The sequence below is a fragment of the Brachyhypopomus gauderio genome, unplaced genomic scaffold (assembly GCF_052324685.1).
Source record: "Brachyhypopomus gauderio isolate BG-103 unplaced genomic scaffold, BGAUD_0.2 sc62, whole genome shotgun sequence".
Taxonomy (NCBI): domain Eukaryota; kingdom Metazoa; phylum Chordata; class Actinopteri; order Gymnotiformes; family Hypopomidae; genus Brachyhypopomus; species Brachyhypopomus gauderio.
This window is the reverse complement of record NW_027506883.1, coordinates 12,501-35,000: the sequence shown is the minus strand read 5'-3', so window position 1 is coordinate 35,000 and position 22,500 is coordinate 12,501. Positions and strand designations below refer to the sequence as shown.

Sequence of the window (22,500 nt, the reverse complement as noted above, 5' to 3'; positions counted from 1 at the left end):
AATATGGGTTCATTTTGGTTTTTATTGAATGCCAGGGAAGACCGAACTGGACACAGTGTAGCTCGTGTGCAAGGCTTGTGTAACGTGGTGAGCACGGTAGCGTTAATATAGAGAAGGGTGAGAAATAATATAGAGAAGGGTGGACCCAAGTGCCGGTTTGCAAGATCAAGACTTTTGACACTCGTCACATGTATTAGCGAGAGGGAAATGCACACAGCGACCCAGAACTAAAAAACAGCGCGGATAAATGCAACGTGAAAATGAAACCAAGGACACAAGCAGAAGTAACTGGCAAAAAATGCAGCAGTAAAATAAAACCCTGCCCAAAATAAAGGCAAAACAGATAGGAAGAAATACAGGATTGGGAAAACTTGAGATGGGTCAGGAAGTGACGCAGGAGATAGATACTCGAATAAGTAAAGAGAAAGCATAACAGAGAGAGGTGGCGAGACCATTAAACGATGAACTACATCCGAGCCAGCCCTGACAGCTTGCAAAATGAAGCTCAAAAATTTTGGTAACAACAAAAACCATTTTATTTTACCAAAGCACTTTATTTTTGTTAATTAAATGTGAAAGACACTTAATTTTCTGTATTTGTCATTCTGTCTTGCAAAGTAGACTGTAGTAGATGCAGATTTTATAGACTGAAGCAGACATTTTTATAAATCAAATCGTTTTTTGAATCGAAAATCGATTTTGAATCGAATCGTGGCCCCCAAAATCGGAATCGAATCGTGAGATAGTAAACGATTCCCACCCCTAATATACAACCAAACACACACCAGCACCACGGCAACAATATACAACCAAACACACACCATCACTACGGCAACAATATACAACCACACACACACCATCACCACGGCAACAATATACAACCAAACACACACCATCACTACGGCAACAATATACAACCAAACACACACCATCACTACGGCAAAAATATACAACCAAACACACACCATCACCACGGCAACAATATACAACCAAACACACACCATCACCACGGCAACAATATACAACCAAACACACACCATCACTACGGCAACAATATACAACCAAACCCACACCAGCACTACGGCAGCAATATACAACCAAACACACACCAGCACTACGGCAACAATATACAACCACATACACACCAGCACTACAGCAACAATATACAACCACACACACACCATCACTACGGCAACAATATACAACCAAACCCACACCATCACTACGGCAACAATATACAACCAAACACACACCATCACTACGGCAACAATATACAACCAAACCCACACCAGCACTACGGCAGCAATATACAACCAAACACACACCAGCACTACGGCAACAATATACAACCACACACACACCAGCACTACGGCAACAATATACAACCACACACACACCATCACTACGGCAACAATATACAACCAAACACACACCATCACTATGGCAACAATATACAACCAAACCCACACCAGCACTACGGCAGCAATATACAACCAAACACACACCAGCACTATGGCAGCAATATACAACCAAACACACACCAGCACTATGGCAACAATATACAACCACACACACACCAGCACTACGGCAACAATATACAACCACACACACACCATCACTACGGCAACAATATACAACCAAACACACACCATCACTACGACAACAATATACAACCAAACACACACCAGCACCACACCTACAGTATACAGCCAGACCCCACAGCATCATGGGATACGCACACGAGCGCCTTCATCACGATTCCCAATCACGGAAGAATAGCCAGGTGATTGGCTACAGTCAACATGGGGCCGGGACCTCAAACCAAGATCAGTAACCTGATAGGTCTGCAGTAACAAACCCAAACACAATCACCACCACGACGGTGAACATGATCCTATCACACACACACACACACACACACACAGAGACACACACACACACACACACACACACACACACACACACACACACACACACACACACACACACGAGTGAGCGGTGATGCGTGCTCCCTGGCCCCGCCCCCTCCTCACCTGTGAAGGCGTTTGTGGCCGGGAGGTCACCCTGCTGCATGCCTGCTGTGCGCGCACGCCTCCGTCGTTAAGGGCTCCGGTGCGTCGTTAAGGGCTCCGGTCCGTCATTAAGGGCTCCGGTCCATCGAGGGGGGGCCACACAGCCGCCACACTGCCATCATGGCCCAAGGGGCCACGGCGTTGGGCCTCGGGCTACGTCCCTGCCGGCCCACACATCAGCGTCAGTGCAGGCGGGCGGGGTAGGGTCGGCCGCGGGGGCGGGGCTGCAGGGGCGGGGTCTCAGGGGCTTGGCCGCAGGGGCTTTAGGGTAGGAGGGGGGACAACCAGCACTGTCCTCCAGTGAACACTAACCCCCCAGCCAGAGCAGGTCGGTCATGGTGGAGACTCGGACAGACGGGCGGATGGAGAGAGACAGAGATCCAGCCGGGTGGACCTGCTCGCCCAGGAGGGTGTGGTCGGCCCAGGAGGGTGTGGTCGACCCAGGAGGGTGTGGTTGGTGGCGCTCCGTCAGATGGTGGAGGTGCAGGCTGCTCTCACGGGGACGGGCTGTTCAGCACTCCAGCACGGCTCCGCCCACAGCCGGCAGAGAGTGGCACACACACTCCCCACACTCACTTGGGTGGGGGGGACTGGTACTGGAGAGGGAGAGAGAGAGAGAGAGAGAGAGAGAGAGAGAGAGAGAGAGAGAGAGAGAGAGAGAGAGAGAGAGAGAGAGGGAGAATCATGCATTAAACCATCAGGATCATCATCACACAAATGACTTATCATGACAACACAGAGCATGAGAGCATGTCTACAACAACCCTGTCTACACCACTCCTGTCTACACTACTCTTGTGTACTGTGATGAAGTAAAGCAACGCTGAGATTCATTTACTTCCACTCAAACACACACTCACACAACTGGGTCAACATATTCAATCAGAGACACTAAGACACACCGGCCCAATGACACGAGCCACGCACATTTACATTAATGGATGAGTCCCACTGCAGAGTTAGGAACATACCAAGAGGACTAATGTCACCAAACCCAACAGGTCTGTTTCAGTACCCCACAGGTCTGTAGGGGCAGGTCACAGGTCTGTTTCAGTACCCCACAGGTCTGTAGGGGCAGGTCACAGGTCTGTTTCAGTACCCCACAGGTCTGTAGGGGCAGGTCACAGGTCTGTTTCATTACCCCACAGGTCTGTAGGGGCAGGTCACAGGTCTGTTTCAGCACCCCACAGGTCTGTAGGGGCAGGTCACAGGTCTGTTTCAGTACCCCACAGGTATGTAGGGGCAGGTCACAGGTCTGTTTCAGTACCCCACAGGTCTGTAGGGGCAGGTCACAGGTCTGTTTCAGTACCCCACAGGTCTGTAGGGGCAGGTCACAGGTCTGTTTCATTACCCCACAGGTCTGTAGGGGCAGGTCACAGGTCTGTTTCAGCACCCCACAGGTCTGTAGGGGCAGGTCACAGGTCTGTTTCAGTACCCCACAGGTCTGTAGGGGCAGGTCACAGGTCTGTTTCAGTACCCCACAGGTCTGTAGGGGCAGGTCACAGGTCTGTTTCATTACCCCACAGGTCTGTAGGGGCAGGTCACAGGTCTGTTTCAGCACCCCACAGGTCTGTAGGGGCAGGTCACAGGTCTGTTTCATTACCCCACAGGTCTGTAGGGGCAGGTCACAGGTCTGTTTCAGCACCCCACAGGTCTGTAGGGGCAGGTCACAGGTCTGTTTCAGTACCCCACAGGTCTGTAGGGGCAGGTCACAGGTCTGTTTCAGTACCCCACAGGTCTGTAGGGGCAGGTCACAGGTCTGTTTCATTACCCCACAGGTCTGTAGGGGCAGGTCACAGGTCTGTTTCAGCACCCCACAGGTCTGTAGGGGCAGGTCACAGGTCTGTTTCAGTACCCCACAGGTATGTAGGGGCAGGTCACAGGTCTGTTTCAGTACCCCACAGGTCTGTAGGGGCAGGTCACAGGTCTGTTTCAGTACCCCACAGGTCTGTAGGGGCAGGTCACAGGTCTGAGAGAGAGGAGAGACTAGCGTCTGTCTGCCAGCGTGCAGGTGGTCTGATGGCTGGGGGGGTCTGTCGTCTGTCTCTGCCTGGCTGGTGAAATCAGGCAGTGAAATCAGCCCACCCCCCCAGCCAGGGCTCCCAATCAATTGCAGCATCCAGGCTGCGTACGAAGGTGAGACACCTCCTCACCGAGAGATCGACGGGGGGGGGGGGGGGATAGGAAAGGAAGTGGTGGTGACAGCAGGAGAGGAGGAGGAGGAGGAGGAAGGCCATCTTGGTTTTGCATTGAAAGTGTCTGCAGCTCATTAATCAACGTCAGAGTAAAAGAGCTCGTTTGTCCCCAGCAGCAGCGCATCAAGTTCCCAACAGGTAGTTACAGTAGCTCAGAGATCACGTGAGACCACTGGGATACAAGGAGATAGTAGCTCAGAGGTCACGTGAGACAACTGAGATATGAGGAGAGAGTTGCTCAGAGATCTCGTGAGACCACTGAGATACAAGGAGAGAGTTGCTCAGAGATCACGTGAGACCACTGAGATATGAGGAGAGAGTTGCTCAGAGATCACGTGAGACCACTGAGATATGAAGGCTCAGAGATCACGTGAGACAGCCAAAATGGCTGACCCCTCCCCACATTGTTTAAAATCATTAGAAAAGTTCAACTGGAAAAAACTCTAACTTGTTAATACTCAAGACTCCCGGTTGGAGTGAAAATGGGTTTTACTGGTGAACTTCTCGCTGGTGACGGTGTTTAGAAAAGCCCAGTGTGTTTCTGAAGGCCGCACACAGTTTTCAGTTGCAATACCACACACACACACAAACAGTTGAAACTGATCCCGGCATCTCCGACGTAAAGTTCCTTTTCCTGTGGTTCTGGTGAGTCTAGCCACGTCTGTGTGCTCAGAGCGGCAGTTCGGAGACAGCAGACGGGCGACTTCGGAAGAGCTCACAAACTCTGCAGAGACGCCTGTTGCCAAGGCAGCGGAGTCCTGATACTGGGGGGGACGCTCACCACAACATGTCCTCTGGTTTTACTGGTTTAGATTTACAGCATTCAAAAAGCTTTGTGTAAGGGCTTCTAATTTATATAAGAAAACTCTTCATGTCTAAGGTTAACCCGAGTCCCCCAGAACCCACATATGACTCCATTAATCACAGCAGCAATCAAACATCAAAACTAAGTAGTACATGCAGAACATACACACACACACACACACACACCCACACACACACACACACACACACACACACGGGCACACACACACGGGCACACACACACGGGCACACACACGCACACACGCACACACGCACTCACGCACTCACTCACTCACTCACTCACTCACTCACTCACTCACTCACTCACTTGCACGCACTCACACACACACACACGCACGCACACACAAACGCACGCGCACACAAACGCACGCGCACACACACACACACAAACACACACACACACACACACACTTAAAGGATACTGACGCCTTCTCGAAGCATTGCAGTTGGCACCATGCTCACACAAGCTGGAGTCATTTAGCAAAGGCTTACGCACACGCGCCCACACGCATGCCCACGTCTGCCCCCACGCACGTGGCCCACACACTCACACGTCCCAACACACAGAGCCACGCCCACGCAGGTGCCCACACACAAAAAAAGTGCCCACGCACGCACACGAAAGGGGCTTTGTTGTAGAGACGCTGGGCTGCTCTGCGGGACAGGTGGGGGTTTCTAGGCTACAGGTCTCTGTGGCGATGGACCTGCAGACCTGGCGTGACCGAGCGCCTGTCTGCCAGACTGGAGCAGGAACAAAGGCCACCAGCAGGAAGAGAGGAGGAGGAGAAGGAGGTGGAGGAGGTGGAGAAGGTGGCAGCCCAGAGAGGAACAGCAGAAGAACGCAGGCGGAGGAAGAGGACGACGACGTCCTGCTGAGCACAGACAGTTGGGAGTTCGCCGAGCCTCCACCGTACGGGAGGCTGAGACGCGCACAGAGCCCGTCAGGCCCGCACTGCCTCACTGGGTCCTCAACGATGACGGGCACCTCACACAGGACCCTGCGGGACCCTGGAACAGACGGGACGGTATTATTGGGCCTAAGACTGCGAGCGTTCCTCATCATAGTTCTGAATATTGTAGAGAAACGCGACCTTCCAGTGGAAGAACTACTAACCAGGAATAAACAGGTACGTGAAGTTGCAACCATGGCCCACCCTGCAGTTTCTGCACCTCCCTTCACCAAAATAAAAGCGCAAGAGTCTCCTGGTGCAGTGCTCGATGAGGCAGGACGGAGCGGCCAAATACCGCCCTCTACAGACCGCCCCTCTACAGACTCTCCCTACAGACCACCCTCTACAGACCGCCCCTCTACAGACTCCCCCTACAAACCACCCTCTACAGACTCCACCTAGAGACCACCCTCTACAGACCGCCCCTCTACAGACTCCCCCTACAGACCACCCTCTACAGACTCCCCCTACAGACCGCCCCTCTACAGACCACCCCTCTACAGACTCCCCCTACAGACTCCCCCTACAGACGCCCCTCTACAGACCGCCCATCTACAGACCACCCCTATACAGACTCCCCCTACAGACCGCCCATCTACAGACTGCCTCTCCATAGACCAACCCCTCTATAGACGGCCCCACTACAGAACGCCCCTCTACAGACCGCCCCCTCTAAAGACCGCCACTCTACAGACCGCCCATCTACAGACTGCCCCTCTAACAACCGCCCCTCTCCGGGTCAAACTGTGCTGCTTGCTCTGCAGTGCTCAGCTCCCGCACCAGGTCCGACCCCACGGGCTCCAGGACAGGACAGACGAGTGTGTGGCTGTTCAAGCATTGAGAGCTTGTGAAACACGCTCCCCACCACCACAGGACCACCCTGCCCCACCCGCTCTCAGCCTCCAGGCAAAGACGGCTAGATTTGGGTGTAAAATCCAGGGGTGTTTGATGGAATCCATGAAGCCATGAAAAACAGCCTCAGAACAGCGCAGACGGGATCAGAACAGCCCAGACGGGCTCCGCACTTTCTAGTGGGATTAGGTTGTATAGTCAATGACCTCAACTCTTCTCATGCCAAATCCACCTTTATGCCTAAAAGCTCCGTGTTTGTCTCACACTACCCGAGACCTCAATTAAGATTCCAGGGACATTTAGTGAACTTCATTCACATTTTTCCTGCTTTGTTTGTGCTTTGGAAACAGCCGAGACTTTATGGTAAGCCTTCTGAAAAGGTTGTTTACATTCAGGGAGAGCTTCATTCCAGTTGTAGAGGCCTGCTGACCCCAGCACGAAACAGAACCTCCAGACGTCCACGCAGACCTTGCGTGAAGTTTCACCTCCACCAACCTCCTCCTTATGCAGGGGCAGAACTCACTGGGATCCTTTTTCAGACAGGGTCATCAGAGCTGAAGCCGTTTTCAAACTTAAATTACTGCACTAATAGATGAGCCTTTTCAGCCATCCTGCGAAAGCATTCAGTCTCCTTCTGTTTGTGTGCTTTAATTATCCTGATATTAGAGGATGTTTTGCAGGCTTATGGCCCGAGTGTAACATCACATTTACATTACAAGCAAAACAGGAAATTCTCAATGACCACTTAAGTATGTATTAATTTTTTTAGTTCGGTTTCCTTTGTTCAAACAAGAACATGCAGAATTACATTTTAGTCCTGGTGTGCTTAGCATTCAATCACAAATTTACAATATAACAAAAATAAATAGTTTATTATTTTTAAAAAGTTTTTAAATAAATATATTAAAAGTACCGTATAACACACCTAAGATTTAGTCTGTGGGCTTAATGCACGTACCAGGATTGCATAATACCTGGTGGTATTTTCACCATCTCAAAACACAGCATGGTGGAAAAGCGGATAAAGGAGTCAAAACAATGGCAGAAATTCCTCGGCTGCACATACCAAAGCACGATCGCTGTGAAGAGACGTGTGTGTGCGCCACTGTACCGAGCCACAACGCAAAACAGCACTTTGGTTACAGTGCACGGTGTTCTGCACCACATCAGACACCACGTCATGTGTTTGGGTCGTCCAGAAGTTTCCATGTTTCCTCTGGAAGTGTTTATATTTCAAACGCACCGCAGCAGAATTTGTTTAGAACCTGACCGAGGCCCACCTGCTACGGCAATCTCAGTACCGCTTATTTGGTGTGGACCAGAGTGTGAAGGGAAGCGTTCACAATTACAATAACGAACCGCACGAACTCGAAGTGAGTCTGAACACACCACAAGAGCTTCTAGTGACCCAGGTGAGATGGGGCAGATATGAATAGCAATGTGTGTCAATGTTTCTCACAAGAATCTCTACCTCTTATTTCACGTCCAGAACCTGCTCCCAACCCAAACGCAGAAACAAAAACAGATGGCGGGTTTTGCTTTCTGACACTGTAATAAATGATGCGATGCATCGTTTGAGATTCTGCAGATTACAGTAGTGGGTATTTTGAGGAGAAGGGACTATTTTAATCCCTCTGGGTAAGGATGTGTGTCCACCCGGCTCCAACGTTGGGCTCAGACGCCCTATTAACAGAGCACGGCGGTTTCTGGGTTTTCTGGGTGAGGCCAAACTGCAGCACTCCAATACATAAACTAGGCCAGTACAGTAGGAGACGAGAGGGTGGGAGACGTGAGGAGAGAAGTGAGCGTGGGAGACGTGAGGGTGGGAGACGTGAGCGTGGGAGACGAGAGGGTGGGTGGGAGACGAGAGGGTGGGAGACGAGAGGAGAGAAGTGAGCGTGGGAGACGTGAGGGTGGGAGACGAGAGGGTTAGAGACGTGAGCGTGGGAGACGAGAGGGTGGGAGACGTGAGGGTGGGAGACGTGAGCGTGGGATACGTGAGCGTGGGATACGTGAGCGTGGGATACGTGAGGGTGGGAGACGTGAGGGTGGGAGACGTGAGGGTTAGAGACGTGAGGGTTAGAGACGTGAGGGTGGGAGACGTGAGGGTGGGAGACGAGAGGGTGGGAGACGTGAGCGTGGGATACGTGAGCGTGGGATACGTGAGCGTGGGATACGTGAGGGTGGGAGACGTGAGGGTGGGAGACGAGAGGGTGGGAGACGAGAGGGTGGGAGACGTGAGCGTGGGATACGTGAGCGTGGGATACGTGGGGGTGGGATACGTGAGGGTGGGAGACGTGAGGGTGGGAGACGTGAGGGTGGGAGACGAGAGGGTGGGAGACGTGAGGGTGGGAGACGTGAGGGTGGGAGACGTGAGGGTGGGAGACGTGAGGGTGGGAGACGAGAGGGTGGGAGACGTGAGGGTGGGAGACGTGAGCGTGGGAGACGTGAGGGTGGGAGACGAGAGCGTGGGAGACGAGAGCGTGGGAGACGAGAGCGTGGGAGACGTGAGGGTGGGAGACGAGAGGAGAGAAGTGAGCGTGGGAGACGTGAGGGTTAGAGACGAGAGGGTTAGAGACGAGAGGGTTAGAGATGTGAGCGTGGGAGACGTGAGCGTGGGAGACGAGAGGGTGGGAGACGTGAGGGTGGGAGACGTGAGGGTGGGAGACGTGAGGGTGGGAGACGTGAGGGTGGGAGACGTGAGCGTGGGAGACGAGAGGGTGGGAGACGAGAGGGTGGGAGGCGTGAGCGTGGGAGACGTGAGGAGAGAAGTGAGCGTGGGAGACGTGAGGAGAGAAGTGAGCGTGGGAGACGTGAGGGTGGGAGGCGTGAGGGTGGGAGACGTGAGGGTGGGAGACGTGAGCGTGGGAGACGTGAGGGTGGGAGACGAGAGGGTGGGAGACGTGAGGGTGGGAGACGTGAGGGTGGGAGACGAGAGGGTGGGAGACGAGAGGGTGGGAGACGTGAGCGTGGGATACGTGAGCGTGGGTTACGAGAGGGTGGGAGACGTGAGGGTGGGAGACGTGAGCGTGGGATACGAGAGGGTGGGATACAAGAGGGTGGGAGACGTGAGCGTGGGAGACGTGAGGGTGGGAGACGTGAGGGTGGGAGACGAGAGCGTGGGAGGCGTGAGGGTGGGAGACGTGAGCGTGGGATACGTGAGGGTGGGAGACGTGAGGGTGGGAGACGAGAGGGTGGGAGACGTGAGCGTGGGATACGTGAGCGTGGGATACGTGAGCGTGGGAGACGTGAGCGTGGGAGACGTGAGGGTGGGAGACGTGAGGGTGGGAGACGTGAGCGTGGGAGACGTGAGCGTGGGAGACGAGAGGGTGGGAGACGAGAGGGTGGGAGACGTGAGCGTGGGAGACGAGAGCGTGGGAGACGAGAGCGTGGGAGACGAGAGCGTGGGAGACGTGAGGGTGGGAGACGTGAGTGTGGGAGACAGAAGGGTGGGAGACGTGAGGGTGGGAGACGTGAGGGTGAGAGACAGAAGGGTGGGAGACGTGAGCGTGGCAGCCCAACGAAGGCCTGCTGGAGGAAGCTCACACACTGTTCCAGCGCCACACTGCCTCCGCGCTGCAGAGAGAGAGCTGCAATAAAGACAAGGGCAGCCTGCTCTTCACAGGACAGCCATAACGCCCACCCCGCCCACCCCACCCACCACAAACACCCCACCCACCCCAACCGCCACGCCCAACACGCCCACCCCACCCATCACACCCACCCCAAACCCTACACCAGTCAGGGCCAAGCACTCCACCAAACTCAGAAAAGGTCTAGAAAGTTCAGGCCAACACTGAACCTGCTACTGCTCACTGGGACACCGAGGGCCTGTGAACACACTGCAGTCCCCCAGCAGAAGATCAACTCCTCCTCAGAGAGAGAGAGAGAGAGAGAGAGAGAGAGAGAGAGAGAGAGAGAGAGAGAGAGAGAGAGAGAGAGAGAGAGAGAGAGAGGAGGCTGTAACTAAAACGTCGTCTCTACACCCCACACAAAGCCTCCATTATGACCCACACACTCTGCACCTCACGGCTACATATCAGATAGAATATTTGAAGAGTGTGAGGACGGTGCACTAGATCAACGTGGGTCCAGATCTTCTGGATTCATCATAGAAACAAGGCACTCTGCATTCTGTCAGGATCACATTTCTCTCTCTCTCTCTCTCTCTCTCTCTCTCTCTCTCTCACACACACACACACACACACACACACACACACACACACACACACACACACACACACAAACTCCTGTTCCCTGTAATCTCAAATCAGCTCATGAAGCTCCAGACAAATCAATGAGAAACCCATCAGGACGCCTCCTGCAGTGTCTAGACGTCTCCTGCAGTGTCTAGACGGCGAGACCTTTGGCTGAGCCGCACGTGTAATCAAGGTCAGCGAGGTGAAGACCAACATGGAGACCCAGGACACCAGAGCATGAAGTGGACGGGAAACTAAGTAGCCGTGGCAACCGAGAAGAAGTCAGACCAAGTCAGACTTGCTAATGAGAAACAGAGCGCTCACCACGGTTACATGCTCACCACGGTTACACGCTCACTGCGGTTACACGCTCACCGCGGTTACACCCTCACCGCGGTTACACCCTCACCGCAGTTACACCCTCACCGCAGTTACACCCTCACCGCAGTTACACCCTCACCGCAGTTACACCCTCACCGCAGTTACACCCTCACCGCGGTTACACGCTCACCGTGGTTACACGCTCACCACGGTTACATGCTCAACATGCACACACTCACCGCGGTTACACGACTTCACCTCTAGAACCCAGCACACCTAAACACAAACACAGACGCACAGCGCTGCCAGTAAACACTGCAGCAAATGTGTTAAATAAACAGAACAATTATGCTAATGGTCTTATGATACTGCAGTTTATTTTACCTGGATCATCACAGCAGCTTCCAAAAAAGACCAAAAACCGGAGCTCTTAAATTCTAACAATATTTACCAAATAACTAGAGCTCAACATTTCATGTTTAAAATAAGGCTCTACACGTCTACACCTCCATATGGAGCTCGTTTTTTTTCGGTCAGGCACAACAGTGTGACTCTTCTGTCCTGCAGTCAGGCCTAGTTAAGGGAACAGACTGGAGCCCTGAACACCGGGGGAAACACACTGAACACCAGGGGGAAACACACTGAACACCAGGGGGAAACACACTGAACACCAGGGGGAAACACCGGGGGAAACACACTGAACACCAGGGGGAAACACACTGAACACCGGGGGAAACACACTGAACACCAGGGGGAAACACCGGGGGAAACACACCGAACACCGGGGGGAAACACACTGAACACCAGGGGGAAACACACTGAACACCGGGGGAAACACACTGAACACCAGGGGGAAACACACTGAACACCAGGGGGAAACACACTGAACACCAGGGGGAAACACACTGAACACCAGGGGGTTCTGCAGAACTCTGGACGCACGACACCATCATCATCATCCTCACCGTCCTCCCGAGGTTCTACCGTTCGACAGTGTCAACGTTCCCATGAACGACAGACTGTCAGGAAAACAGACCACCAAACCCACACAGTACGTTACTGGTCCAGTCAGTCATGTGGGATCAACGTGTTGTTTTTGAACTCTGAGTTTTGAACTCTTACCAAGACCAAACTGTACTCAGATGAAGAGACAATCTCTTCAACGATGTGCAATGTTAAAAAAAACTAAAGAAAGAAATACGAAGGGAATTGTGCATACGCGTAAGCATGCGCATGAATGTTTGTGTGTGTGTGTGTGTGTGTGTGTGTGTGTGTGTGTGCGTGCGTGCGTGCGTGCGTGCGTGCGTGTGTGTGTGTGCGTGTGTGTGTGTGCGTGCGTGTGTATGGGCTGGGTCAGCGTCCGGCTGCAGTGGTCCGTCGTGCTGGCATCACGAGGCCGGTGTTGTGGGCCAAGCTGGCACTGCCGTCTCCTGCAGCAGGATTAGAACCTCCCCAGGGCCGGAGAGCCTCCATCTGCCGCCCCAGAGAGGAAGTAGAGCAGGAGCTCCGTCCCTGCGCACGCGTCTCCGCCATATGGCCCGGCTCTCAGAACCTCCGTGAGAACCCGGGAACGGTCCAGCACCGGACTCTGTCGGACACGGCAGTGCAGAGTTTACGCAGGCCGTCGGTACAACACCACCGAGTCGAACCATTTATCATGAGATCGTTTCAGCCTCAGGCCTATCGCAGGTACAAATAGTTCAAACCTGGACCTCAAATCCAAATCAGGTCCTAAGTTGTTCTGGAACGAGCAAACAGCAGAAAGTAAAGCTGAAAACTGAGAAGTTCTTCAGTTGATTAAATGATTATGTAACTATAATAACTATAATGTAACTGTAATTAATGTAACTGGTTGGTCGTCACACCTGACCCCCAGGTAAACGGAGAGAGGGGTCTGTAGGACCTGAACCTGGACGTCAAGCCATGATCCATCCTGAAATATTTCAAAAAAAATCTCTGAGACACTCTGATGTCACTGTCTGTCAGAGTTCACCACCATCATCATCACCATCATCACCCCCATCGGGCCACTTTGAAGGAAAATGCGTAATACGGAAGAGGGGCGTGTCCTAACGCAGCAGGTAGGCAGGGTCGAGCGCACCTGAAGCCTCGTCCGGACACCACCTGCCCGGGTCCACGCTGGGGGGGGGGGGTGGCACATTGGAGCGGGCTTCGAGACGGGCTGCTTGGCACGCCACGTCGGACGGACAGACGGATCTCTGTGCGACAGGAAGCTCCATGCGAGGGGCAGCCGCCGAGCCCAGCGGACCCACGCCAACCCCACGCCAAGACCAGAGAGCAGAAGCTAACGTGCACCATGGCTGCGTCTCAAATATCAAGCAGTCAAATATCAACACAGGACCCGAGACTCTCAGAACACCTTCAGTATCCTCCCACGGGTTCTCTTGTAAAATGTGCTATGAAGCCGTTATTCTGGGTCGCCGTGCCCAGCCGAGAGCCCAGTAACAGACTAAACAGCTGCTCTTTGTGGGCACAGAGGTGATGTGAATGAGAACTCGGACACCAGGGACAGAATCCTGCTACGAGACAGCGATGGTGAGGCGGTGAGCCCCCCCCCCCCTCCGCCCAGTGTGTACCCATTACATTTCTGCCACCGTGCTCCGTGCCACCCCAGTACACGGGTACACTTGGCACGGTGCCATGGCTACAGAACTGAGGTGCCACTCAGCGCGAGACGTCGGGGAGACGGCGATGTCTCCAGAGCAACGAGACTCCACAGAGAAGACCTGGACATCCACAGCCCAAGAAGACCTGGACATCCACAGCCCAAGAAGACCTGGACATCCACAGCCCAAGAAGACCTGGACATCCACAGCCCAAGAAGACCTGCCTACACAGCCTTACCAAAACACCCTGCTGCCCCGCGAAAGACCGACCGCATCCAACACCATAAAGTAAAGACATTACTGTGATAATGGACGGGTTTGTATATGGCAAGCAGCATTAAATCGCAGCTTTGTTTTTAGTCCAAGACACCTTATTAAAGATGCTTGTCCCCCCCCAGCATTTGTAGAATAGCACAACTGTGCCGACAGCTTTAGTACAGAGAAACGGAGAAATGGATCACTCGTCTGAAGATTCCAGCCGGACCGATTATGTAAGCCTTACAACTCCCAGATTAATCGACTTTCAGAAAAAATGGCAAGACACAAGAAGGTCTCTACTTGGAAAACGTCTGCAGTAGCATAGACGCGCATTTTGAAGCCACTTCTGATTGTTACAGGACTCACCTTCCATTCGTAACTGTATAACACAAGTCAATAAATCCTCACAAACAGCACAGTGCGATTTCTTTTCTTGCTCTCGGTACAACTGACGTCATCTTGCCAGGTAAACCAAGCATTCGAACTTCCTTTAAACTATTCAGACTGCACCTAAAGTTTGGAGCCGAAACAAGCCGTCCCCGGGGGTGGGGAGGGGGGGGGGGGGGGGGGGGGGGGGGTGGGCACGCTGCGTAGGACAGTTCAGCAGCTCGTAAAAGGAGAGAGTGTTGTCTGGCAGTACCCGACAACACCGTGTCTGTGCAGCACAAGTAGGCCAGTGCCCGCAGCGCACAGGAAAGGGCACAGTGAGATGTGTCTGTAGCCATGGAGAGGGCTGGTCACCACAGCCCTGGGCAACATACTCACTCCAGGCTGGCAATGCCCCATCAACCAAACACACACAACACACACACACACACACACACACACACACATACACACACACACACACACACACACACACATACACCAACACACACACACACACACACCAACACACATATACTCACACACACACACATATACTCACAAACCACACACCAACACACACACACACACATATACTCACAAACACACACCAACACACACACACACACACACCAACACACATATACTCACACACACACACATATACTCACAAACACACACCAACACACACACACACACACACATACTCTCACACACACACACATACTCACACACACCACGCGCGCACTCCCACAGAGACTCAGGGATTCCAGATCCAGCTGAAGCCTTGGATATATACTATAGATGGGGGGGGTGGGCACTCAAATAAAGGGGCACTCAAACACTCAAACACTCGCACTTCCATGTCACAATCTAAACAAGAACCAGAGGCAGAAAGTGGAGACACTTTATTTTACTAGTAGTCCAATTAGACAACAGTGTACAATGTGTAGCAAAACCGCTAAAATATTTACCCCCAACTCAGAAGCCAGGATCAATTCATTCATTTGTTGGTAACTGTGAACCTTTAACAGGCAGCATGGTTCATGTGTGGTTGCCATCTGTACTCCACACACAAATGGAACAGACAGCCCCCCCCCAACCCCACCACACACCAACACTGCCCTGACCCCACACACGCACAAAAAGACTGCACTGAACCCCACCTTCCGGCCCACACACACACCCACACACACACCAGACAATGACTGAAATGTCTTCATCCCCACCAGAAATATGTGCTGCTCTCCCACAGTATCTATTAACTACCTCAGAACCGCTGTGTTCATGTATGCTCTATATGACCCAGTATGTCCCTTATCTCTGACACCACTCACACTACATTATACTGTACCAGCACTACACTGTCATGTCTGTCAATTGTCTCTGGTCTGTTGTATTTATTGTATTTATATTCCCGAACCCAAGTCAGGAAATTTGTATATCAGTGATTCTCAGGCCAGTCTGGCGAGGCCACTGCACTAGGCCCCCCAGGGCACAGGGCCCCCCCCCAGGGCACAGGGGCCCCCCCAGGGCACAGGGCCCCCCCCAGGGCACAGGGGCCCCCCCAGGGCGCAGGGGCCCCCCCCAGGGCACAGGGCCCCCCCAGGGCGCAGGGGCCCCCCCAGGGCACAGGGCCCCCAGGACTGAAACTGTGACCATTAGTCGTCATGGCTGGAACCCGTAGACAGGGAAGACGTCATCTCCAGTGTTACACAAGACACGCTAACGAGCAGTATCTTTGCTAAATAGCCAACAAGCTATTATTATTAACAAGTTATTATTTTATTTAGATATCAACGGCTGCCTGATGCGTTTGCTCATCTTGACAGCAAAGCTGACAAGATTATGATCAAGTTGAAGTTCAAGCAGTCAGACTATATTAAATGCTGACGGAAAACCAGCTTGCCTTCTGTAAGTAACATTAGACACATTTTCTCAGCAGGTTTGCTATTGATAAGTAGACAGCTAACATGTGAACTAAATGCTGCAGAAAAACCCAAACGAAGCAGACTGGTGTGTGGCTGGCCAGGTAGCTCCAGTAGTGAAACTATGAAACAGTATATAATGTAATCCAGATTAAACTATGAAACAGTATATAATGTAACCCAGATTAAACTATAAAACAGTATATAATGTAACCCAGATTAAACTATAAAACAGTATACAATGTAACCCAGATTAAACTATAAAACAGTATATAATGTAACCCAGGTTAAACTATAAAACAGTATAATGTAACCCAGATTAAACTATAAAACAGTATATAATGTAACCCAGGTTAAACTATAAAACAGTATATAATGTAACCTAGATTAAACTATAAAACAGTATGTAATGTAATCCAGGGTTAACTATAAACCAGTATATAATGTAACCCAGATTAAACTATAAAACAGTAAATAATGTAACCCAGGTTTAACTATAAAACAGTATATAATGTATGCCAGATTAATCTATAAAACAGTATATAATGTAATCCAGGTTAAACTATAAACAGTATATAATGTAACCCAAATTAAACTATAAAACAGTATGTAATGTAACCCAGATTAAACTATAAAACAGTATATAATGTAACCCAGGTTTAACTATAAAACAATATATAATGTAACCCAGGTTAAACTATAAAACAGTATATAATGTAACCTAGATTAAACTATAAAACAGTATATAATGTAACCCAGATTAAACTATAAAACAGTATATAAGGTAACCCAGATTAAACTATAAAACAGTATATAATATAACCCAGATTAAAGTATAAAACAGTATATAATGTAACCCAGATTAAACTATAAAACAGTATAATGTAACCCAGATTAAACTATAAAACAGTATATAATGTATCCCAGATTAAACTATAAAACAGTATATAATGTAACCTAGATTAAACTATAAAACAGTATATAATGTAACCCAGATTAAACTATAAAACAGTATATAATGTAACCCAGGTTAAACTATAAACCAGTATATAATGTAACCCAGATTAAACTATAAAACAGTAAATAATGTAACCCAGGTTTAACTATAAAACAGTATATAATGTAACCCAGGTTTAACTATAAAACAGTATATAATGTAATCCAGGTTAAACTATAAACAGTATATAATGTAACCCAAATTAAACTATAAAACAGTATGTAATGTAACCCAGATTAAACTATAAAACAGTATATAATGTAACCCAGGTTTAACTATAAAACAATATATAATGTAACCCAGGTTAAACTATAAAACAGTATATAATGTAACCCAGATTAAACTATAAAACAGTATATAAGGTAACCCAGATTAAACTATAAAACAGTATATAATATAACCCAGATTAAACTATAAAACAGTATATAATGTAACCCAGATTAAACTATAAAACAGTATAATGTAACCCAGATTAAACTATAAAACAGTATATAATGTATCCCAGATTAAACTAAGGCCGCAAGACAGAAAATTCCAAACTTAATGCTTAATCTTGCAGACTATCCCATTACACCTGGCACAGTAGCCAAAAACCTAGGCGTCATACTCGACTCCGACCTATCATTTGATAAATATATAGATCATACTACTAGGATAGCTTTTCTACATCTCCGCAACATTGCCAAATTAAGAAATGCATTATCACAGGATGATGCAGAAAAATTGGTGCACGCCTTTGTTAGCTCTAGACTAGACTACTGCAATTCACTACTGTCAGGATGTTCAAATAGGAATCTAAATAAACTTCAAGTAGTTCAAAATGCCGCAGCTAGAGTTCTGACCAGAACTAGAAAATTTCAGCATATTAGACCAGTCCTATCAGCCCTGCATTGGCTCCCAGTTAAATTTCGTATTGATTTTAAAATTCTATTATTAGCATATAAAGCACTACACGGGCTTGCTCCTGAATACCTCCAGGAACTTATTTCCTATTATGAACCCCCACGTCAACTAAGATCACAGGGTGCTGGTCTGTTATTAGTTCCACAAATTAACAAGGTAACAGCAGGGGGAAGAGCCTTTTCTTATAAGGCCCCCCAGCTTTGGAATAATCTTCCTAAATGTGTCCGGGACTCTGACACAGTCACAATCTTTAAATCTAGGTTGAAAACCCATTATTTAGTCTAGCGTTTGATAATTAATATCCCCCTTAGATAAAGGTACAGATCCAGGGGTTCATAGACGAAGGGTTTTATGGTAGACTGGGGTGCTGGTGCTGTCATCCTGTCACTGCTCGTGGTCACTCAAGTTTGTTGACAGTGCAGTGGACGGATGCCATTGTCTCAGAATGCCCCCAAGCCTATGTTACCTTCTGGTTCTGCCTTTTTTTAGCTAGGCTGTAATAATTTAACTTAGTGCCGGAGTTGCTGCCACACTCCAGAAATGTTTATAATTTTACCTGTCCTGTATATGTCCTCATACAGAGCTAATTTTCCCTGTTTCATTTCTCCACATGGCTGCCCGCCTGCTTGAGGAATAATGAGATGAGGAGAGACAAGCGATCCATCCTGGCCGGCCACCTCCTGCCTAACCGGATGCATACACCATGATGGACATTATTACATATTTTTCGGTCTAAATGGACATTATTGCATCTTTTACATTCTGTCTACATTCTGTCTATATTATTGTTGTTGTCATGGTGACCGGTGTCGGCCAGAGGAGGATGGGTTCCCCCCCTGAGTCTTGGTTCCTCTCAAGGTTTCTTCTCATGCAAAAAACTAGGGAGTTTTTCCTTGCCACTGTCGCCTTTGGCTTGCTCACTGGGGGCTAGGACTCGGCACTTGTAAAGCTGCTTTGTGACAACAACTGTTGTAAAAAGCGCTATATAAATAAAATTTGATTGATTGATTGATTGATTGACTATAAAACAGTATATAATGTAACCTAGATTAAACTATAAAACAGTATATAATGTAACCCAGATTAAACTATAAAACAGTATATAATGTAACCCAGGTTAAACTATAAAACAGTATATAATGTAACCCAGGTTAAACTATAAAACAGTATATAATGTAACCCAGGTTAAACTATAAAACAGTATATAATATAACCTAGATTAAACTATAAAACAGTATGTAATGTAACCCATGTTAAACTATAAAACAGTATATAATGTAACCCAGATTAAACTATAAAACAGTATACAATGTAACCCAGGTTAAACTATAAAACAGTATATAATGTAACCCAGGTTAAACTATAAAACAGTATATAATATAACCTAGATTAAACTATAAAACAGTATGTAATGTAACCCAGATTAAACTATAAAACAGTATATAATATAACCTAGATTAAACTATAAAACAGTATGTAATGTAACCCATGTTAAACTATAAAACAGTATATAACCTAGATTAAACTATAAAACAGTATGTAATGTAACCCATGTTAAACTATAAACAGTATATAATGTAACCCAGATTAAACTATAAAACAGTATATAATATAACCCAGATTAAACTATAAAACAGTATGTAAATGTTTATTATGTGTAGCCAGGGTAATAGTAAATATTTCTGGTGTTGGACAAGGTTGTAACTAGTTGACTACAGTAAAGGTAGGAGTGCTTGGTTCAGAGACAGATCTTCCAGGATGGTCAGTTACATCTCCAGACCTTCTCCACCTCCATCCTGACTCCAGCTGAGCATTTACAGTGGTCCAGACCACGTTAAAGTCAGATGGTCCCATTAACTTTCCATCCCATATAAACCAGTTAGGCGTTCACACCCGCGGGGACACAGCGCGCGCCTGATTCACTCCGCGATAACAAGTGGAGAAACGCGGACTTACCTCTTCGAGAGAGTGATCACGAGACCGCGGATGGTGCGAGCGCGAGGAGCAGGTCTGCCTGCGCGCGTGATGACGGTTCCGTAGCAGTGACCTGATTCCACAGACACGACACCGTACAACACAATCGGGGCAGGCGGCAGCATGGCGGCCAGCGGGACCACTCTTCAAAATAAAAGTCCCCAAAGGGTCTCTTAAAATTCATTAACCGGACGCATTCTAAAAAACTATCGCGCTTATAGTGTGTTGTGTATGATAAAAAAGTGCTAACTTATAATGAATCAAAATACAGACTTATTATTTTAAATAACAAACTATTACAATTTTCAGTAGTGTTAAATTATTTTGTGTATAATTCGTTTGCACTTTATTAAATTTTTAGTTTCGTGTAACGCCAAGAGTGGATGAAAGGCGTAGAGCGCCCTCTAGTGAATCTATGGTATATATTTTTTCGATACCGTTGTAGACAAGACTGCGCATGTTTTTGAAAATACGGGAACGTAGAGATGCGTCCTCGAATACAGAGATAAACAGCTTCACTTGCTGTGAAGAGGGTTCAGCTCAAAACGGGTCCGAATGAGTTTGTAATCTCAGACCAGGAATGCTGAATATAGGGTGTGAAACAAATCTTGAGAACTAGATTTGCCAGAGAACAGCTGTAAGCAACATCACACACGGTGGGAGGGAATACCACAGGAGTATTAGAGCTTTGTTAGGAGAAAAAATTACAATGATGCCTTTAGGTCTGTATGATTCAGTGAGTTAATGTTATTACACTTGGAACAGCCATTTTACAATGACAAGAATCAAGTGAAAGACAATCACACAAACCTGCAGTCATGACCAGAGAGGACCGTGTGTAGCATCAGCACATTCCTACAGGCACACAGTGTGGCACGCTGCCTTAATACAACACACATGGCTTTGCTTAGACTCCACAAACTAGTGCTGTACAATCTCAGAGAATTATAGGACCCTATAGGACCCTTATAGGACCCTATGAATGAAAACTCAGGAAAACAGCCGTGGTTTAACATGCATGTATGGTTGTGAGTGTTTTCATATATATCATAATACGCATACATGTGCAAACTCTACCTGTAATGGTCACAGGAGGAATCAGAGACATTCACTGTTATTTGATTTGTTTGTTTTTTCAGTCATAGCTTTATTTTATTCCTACGTGGCACACAGCCGACATGTACACTCCTCTCCCAGAGTCCTGGAGAGGCAGACGAAGTTCTCGCTCCATATCCTGATGGACGACCCTGTAACTGAGCTGGAGGAGAACCACGGTGGTACTGACCCGCGTCCCAGAGGCCTGCCACACCCGCCCTGCCGTGAGCAGGCAGCTTCCCAGAGGGACACAGGAGTTGTACGTACAGTGTGAACATGTCTTCCCCTGTGTGGAGACCTGTACAACAGTTTACATTCCAGTAGCAATTCAGTCTGGCCCAGTCCTCCTCTTCCTCCTCCTCCTCCTCCTCCTCATCGTAACCCCGCAGTGCTGTGCCCCACGTGAGGCCACTGCCAGCGTCACCGTCATTTCCTGCGTTTCCTTCAAACCGACCCACCGAGTTTCTCACAGACTCTGCTAGCGTGTCACAGTGGGAGTGGGCGGAGCCTAACAACGTCCTAGCGTCCCCCGACAGCACAAGAGTCCAGCGCCGGTGCCGCCGTGACCCGGCCGTCCGCTGAGGAGCGACGGAGTCCTGCAGAAGCTTCCCCCCGCGTGTGCCCTTGGGCCGGGGGCCCGGGTGGGGGGTGTGTGGGGCTAGTGCGGCCGCACTCGGCCCAGAAGCTTCAGCCTGGCCTGGTCGATCACGTCCAACAGGTTCTTGGCGTCCACGGCCAGCGCGTGGGCGGCTGTCAACATCTGCTTCTTGTAGTCCTGCTGCAGGCTGGTCATCACGTACTGCTGGGCCAGCTTCATCTTGTTGATCAGCTCAGCCAGGTCCGAGTTCAGCAGCTTCTGGGCCATCTCCACCTAGCGGCCCGACAAGCCCAACGATCACGAGCAATCCAGCTTGGTTCTGGTCATTACGTCATTATAA

At 49.3% G+C, this 22,500-nt stretch overlaps 1 protein-coding gene across 1 annotated transcript in view; it reads right to left on the bottom strand.

Annotated features, from left to right (window-relative positions):
- Positions 1-21,199: 21,199 nt before the first annotated feature.
- Positions 21,200-22,500, bottom strand: part of LOC143489481 (focal adhesion kinase 1-like) — an 11,605-nt gene continuing 10,304 nt past the window's right edge. The window contains 1 exon segment of the mRNA XM_076988551.1: positions 21,200-22,433. Within this exon segment, the coding sequence (XP_076844666.1) occupies positions 22,221-22,433 (213 nt within the window). The 3' untranslated portion in view covers positions 21,200-22,220.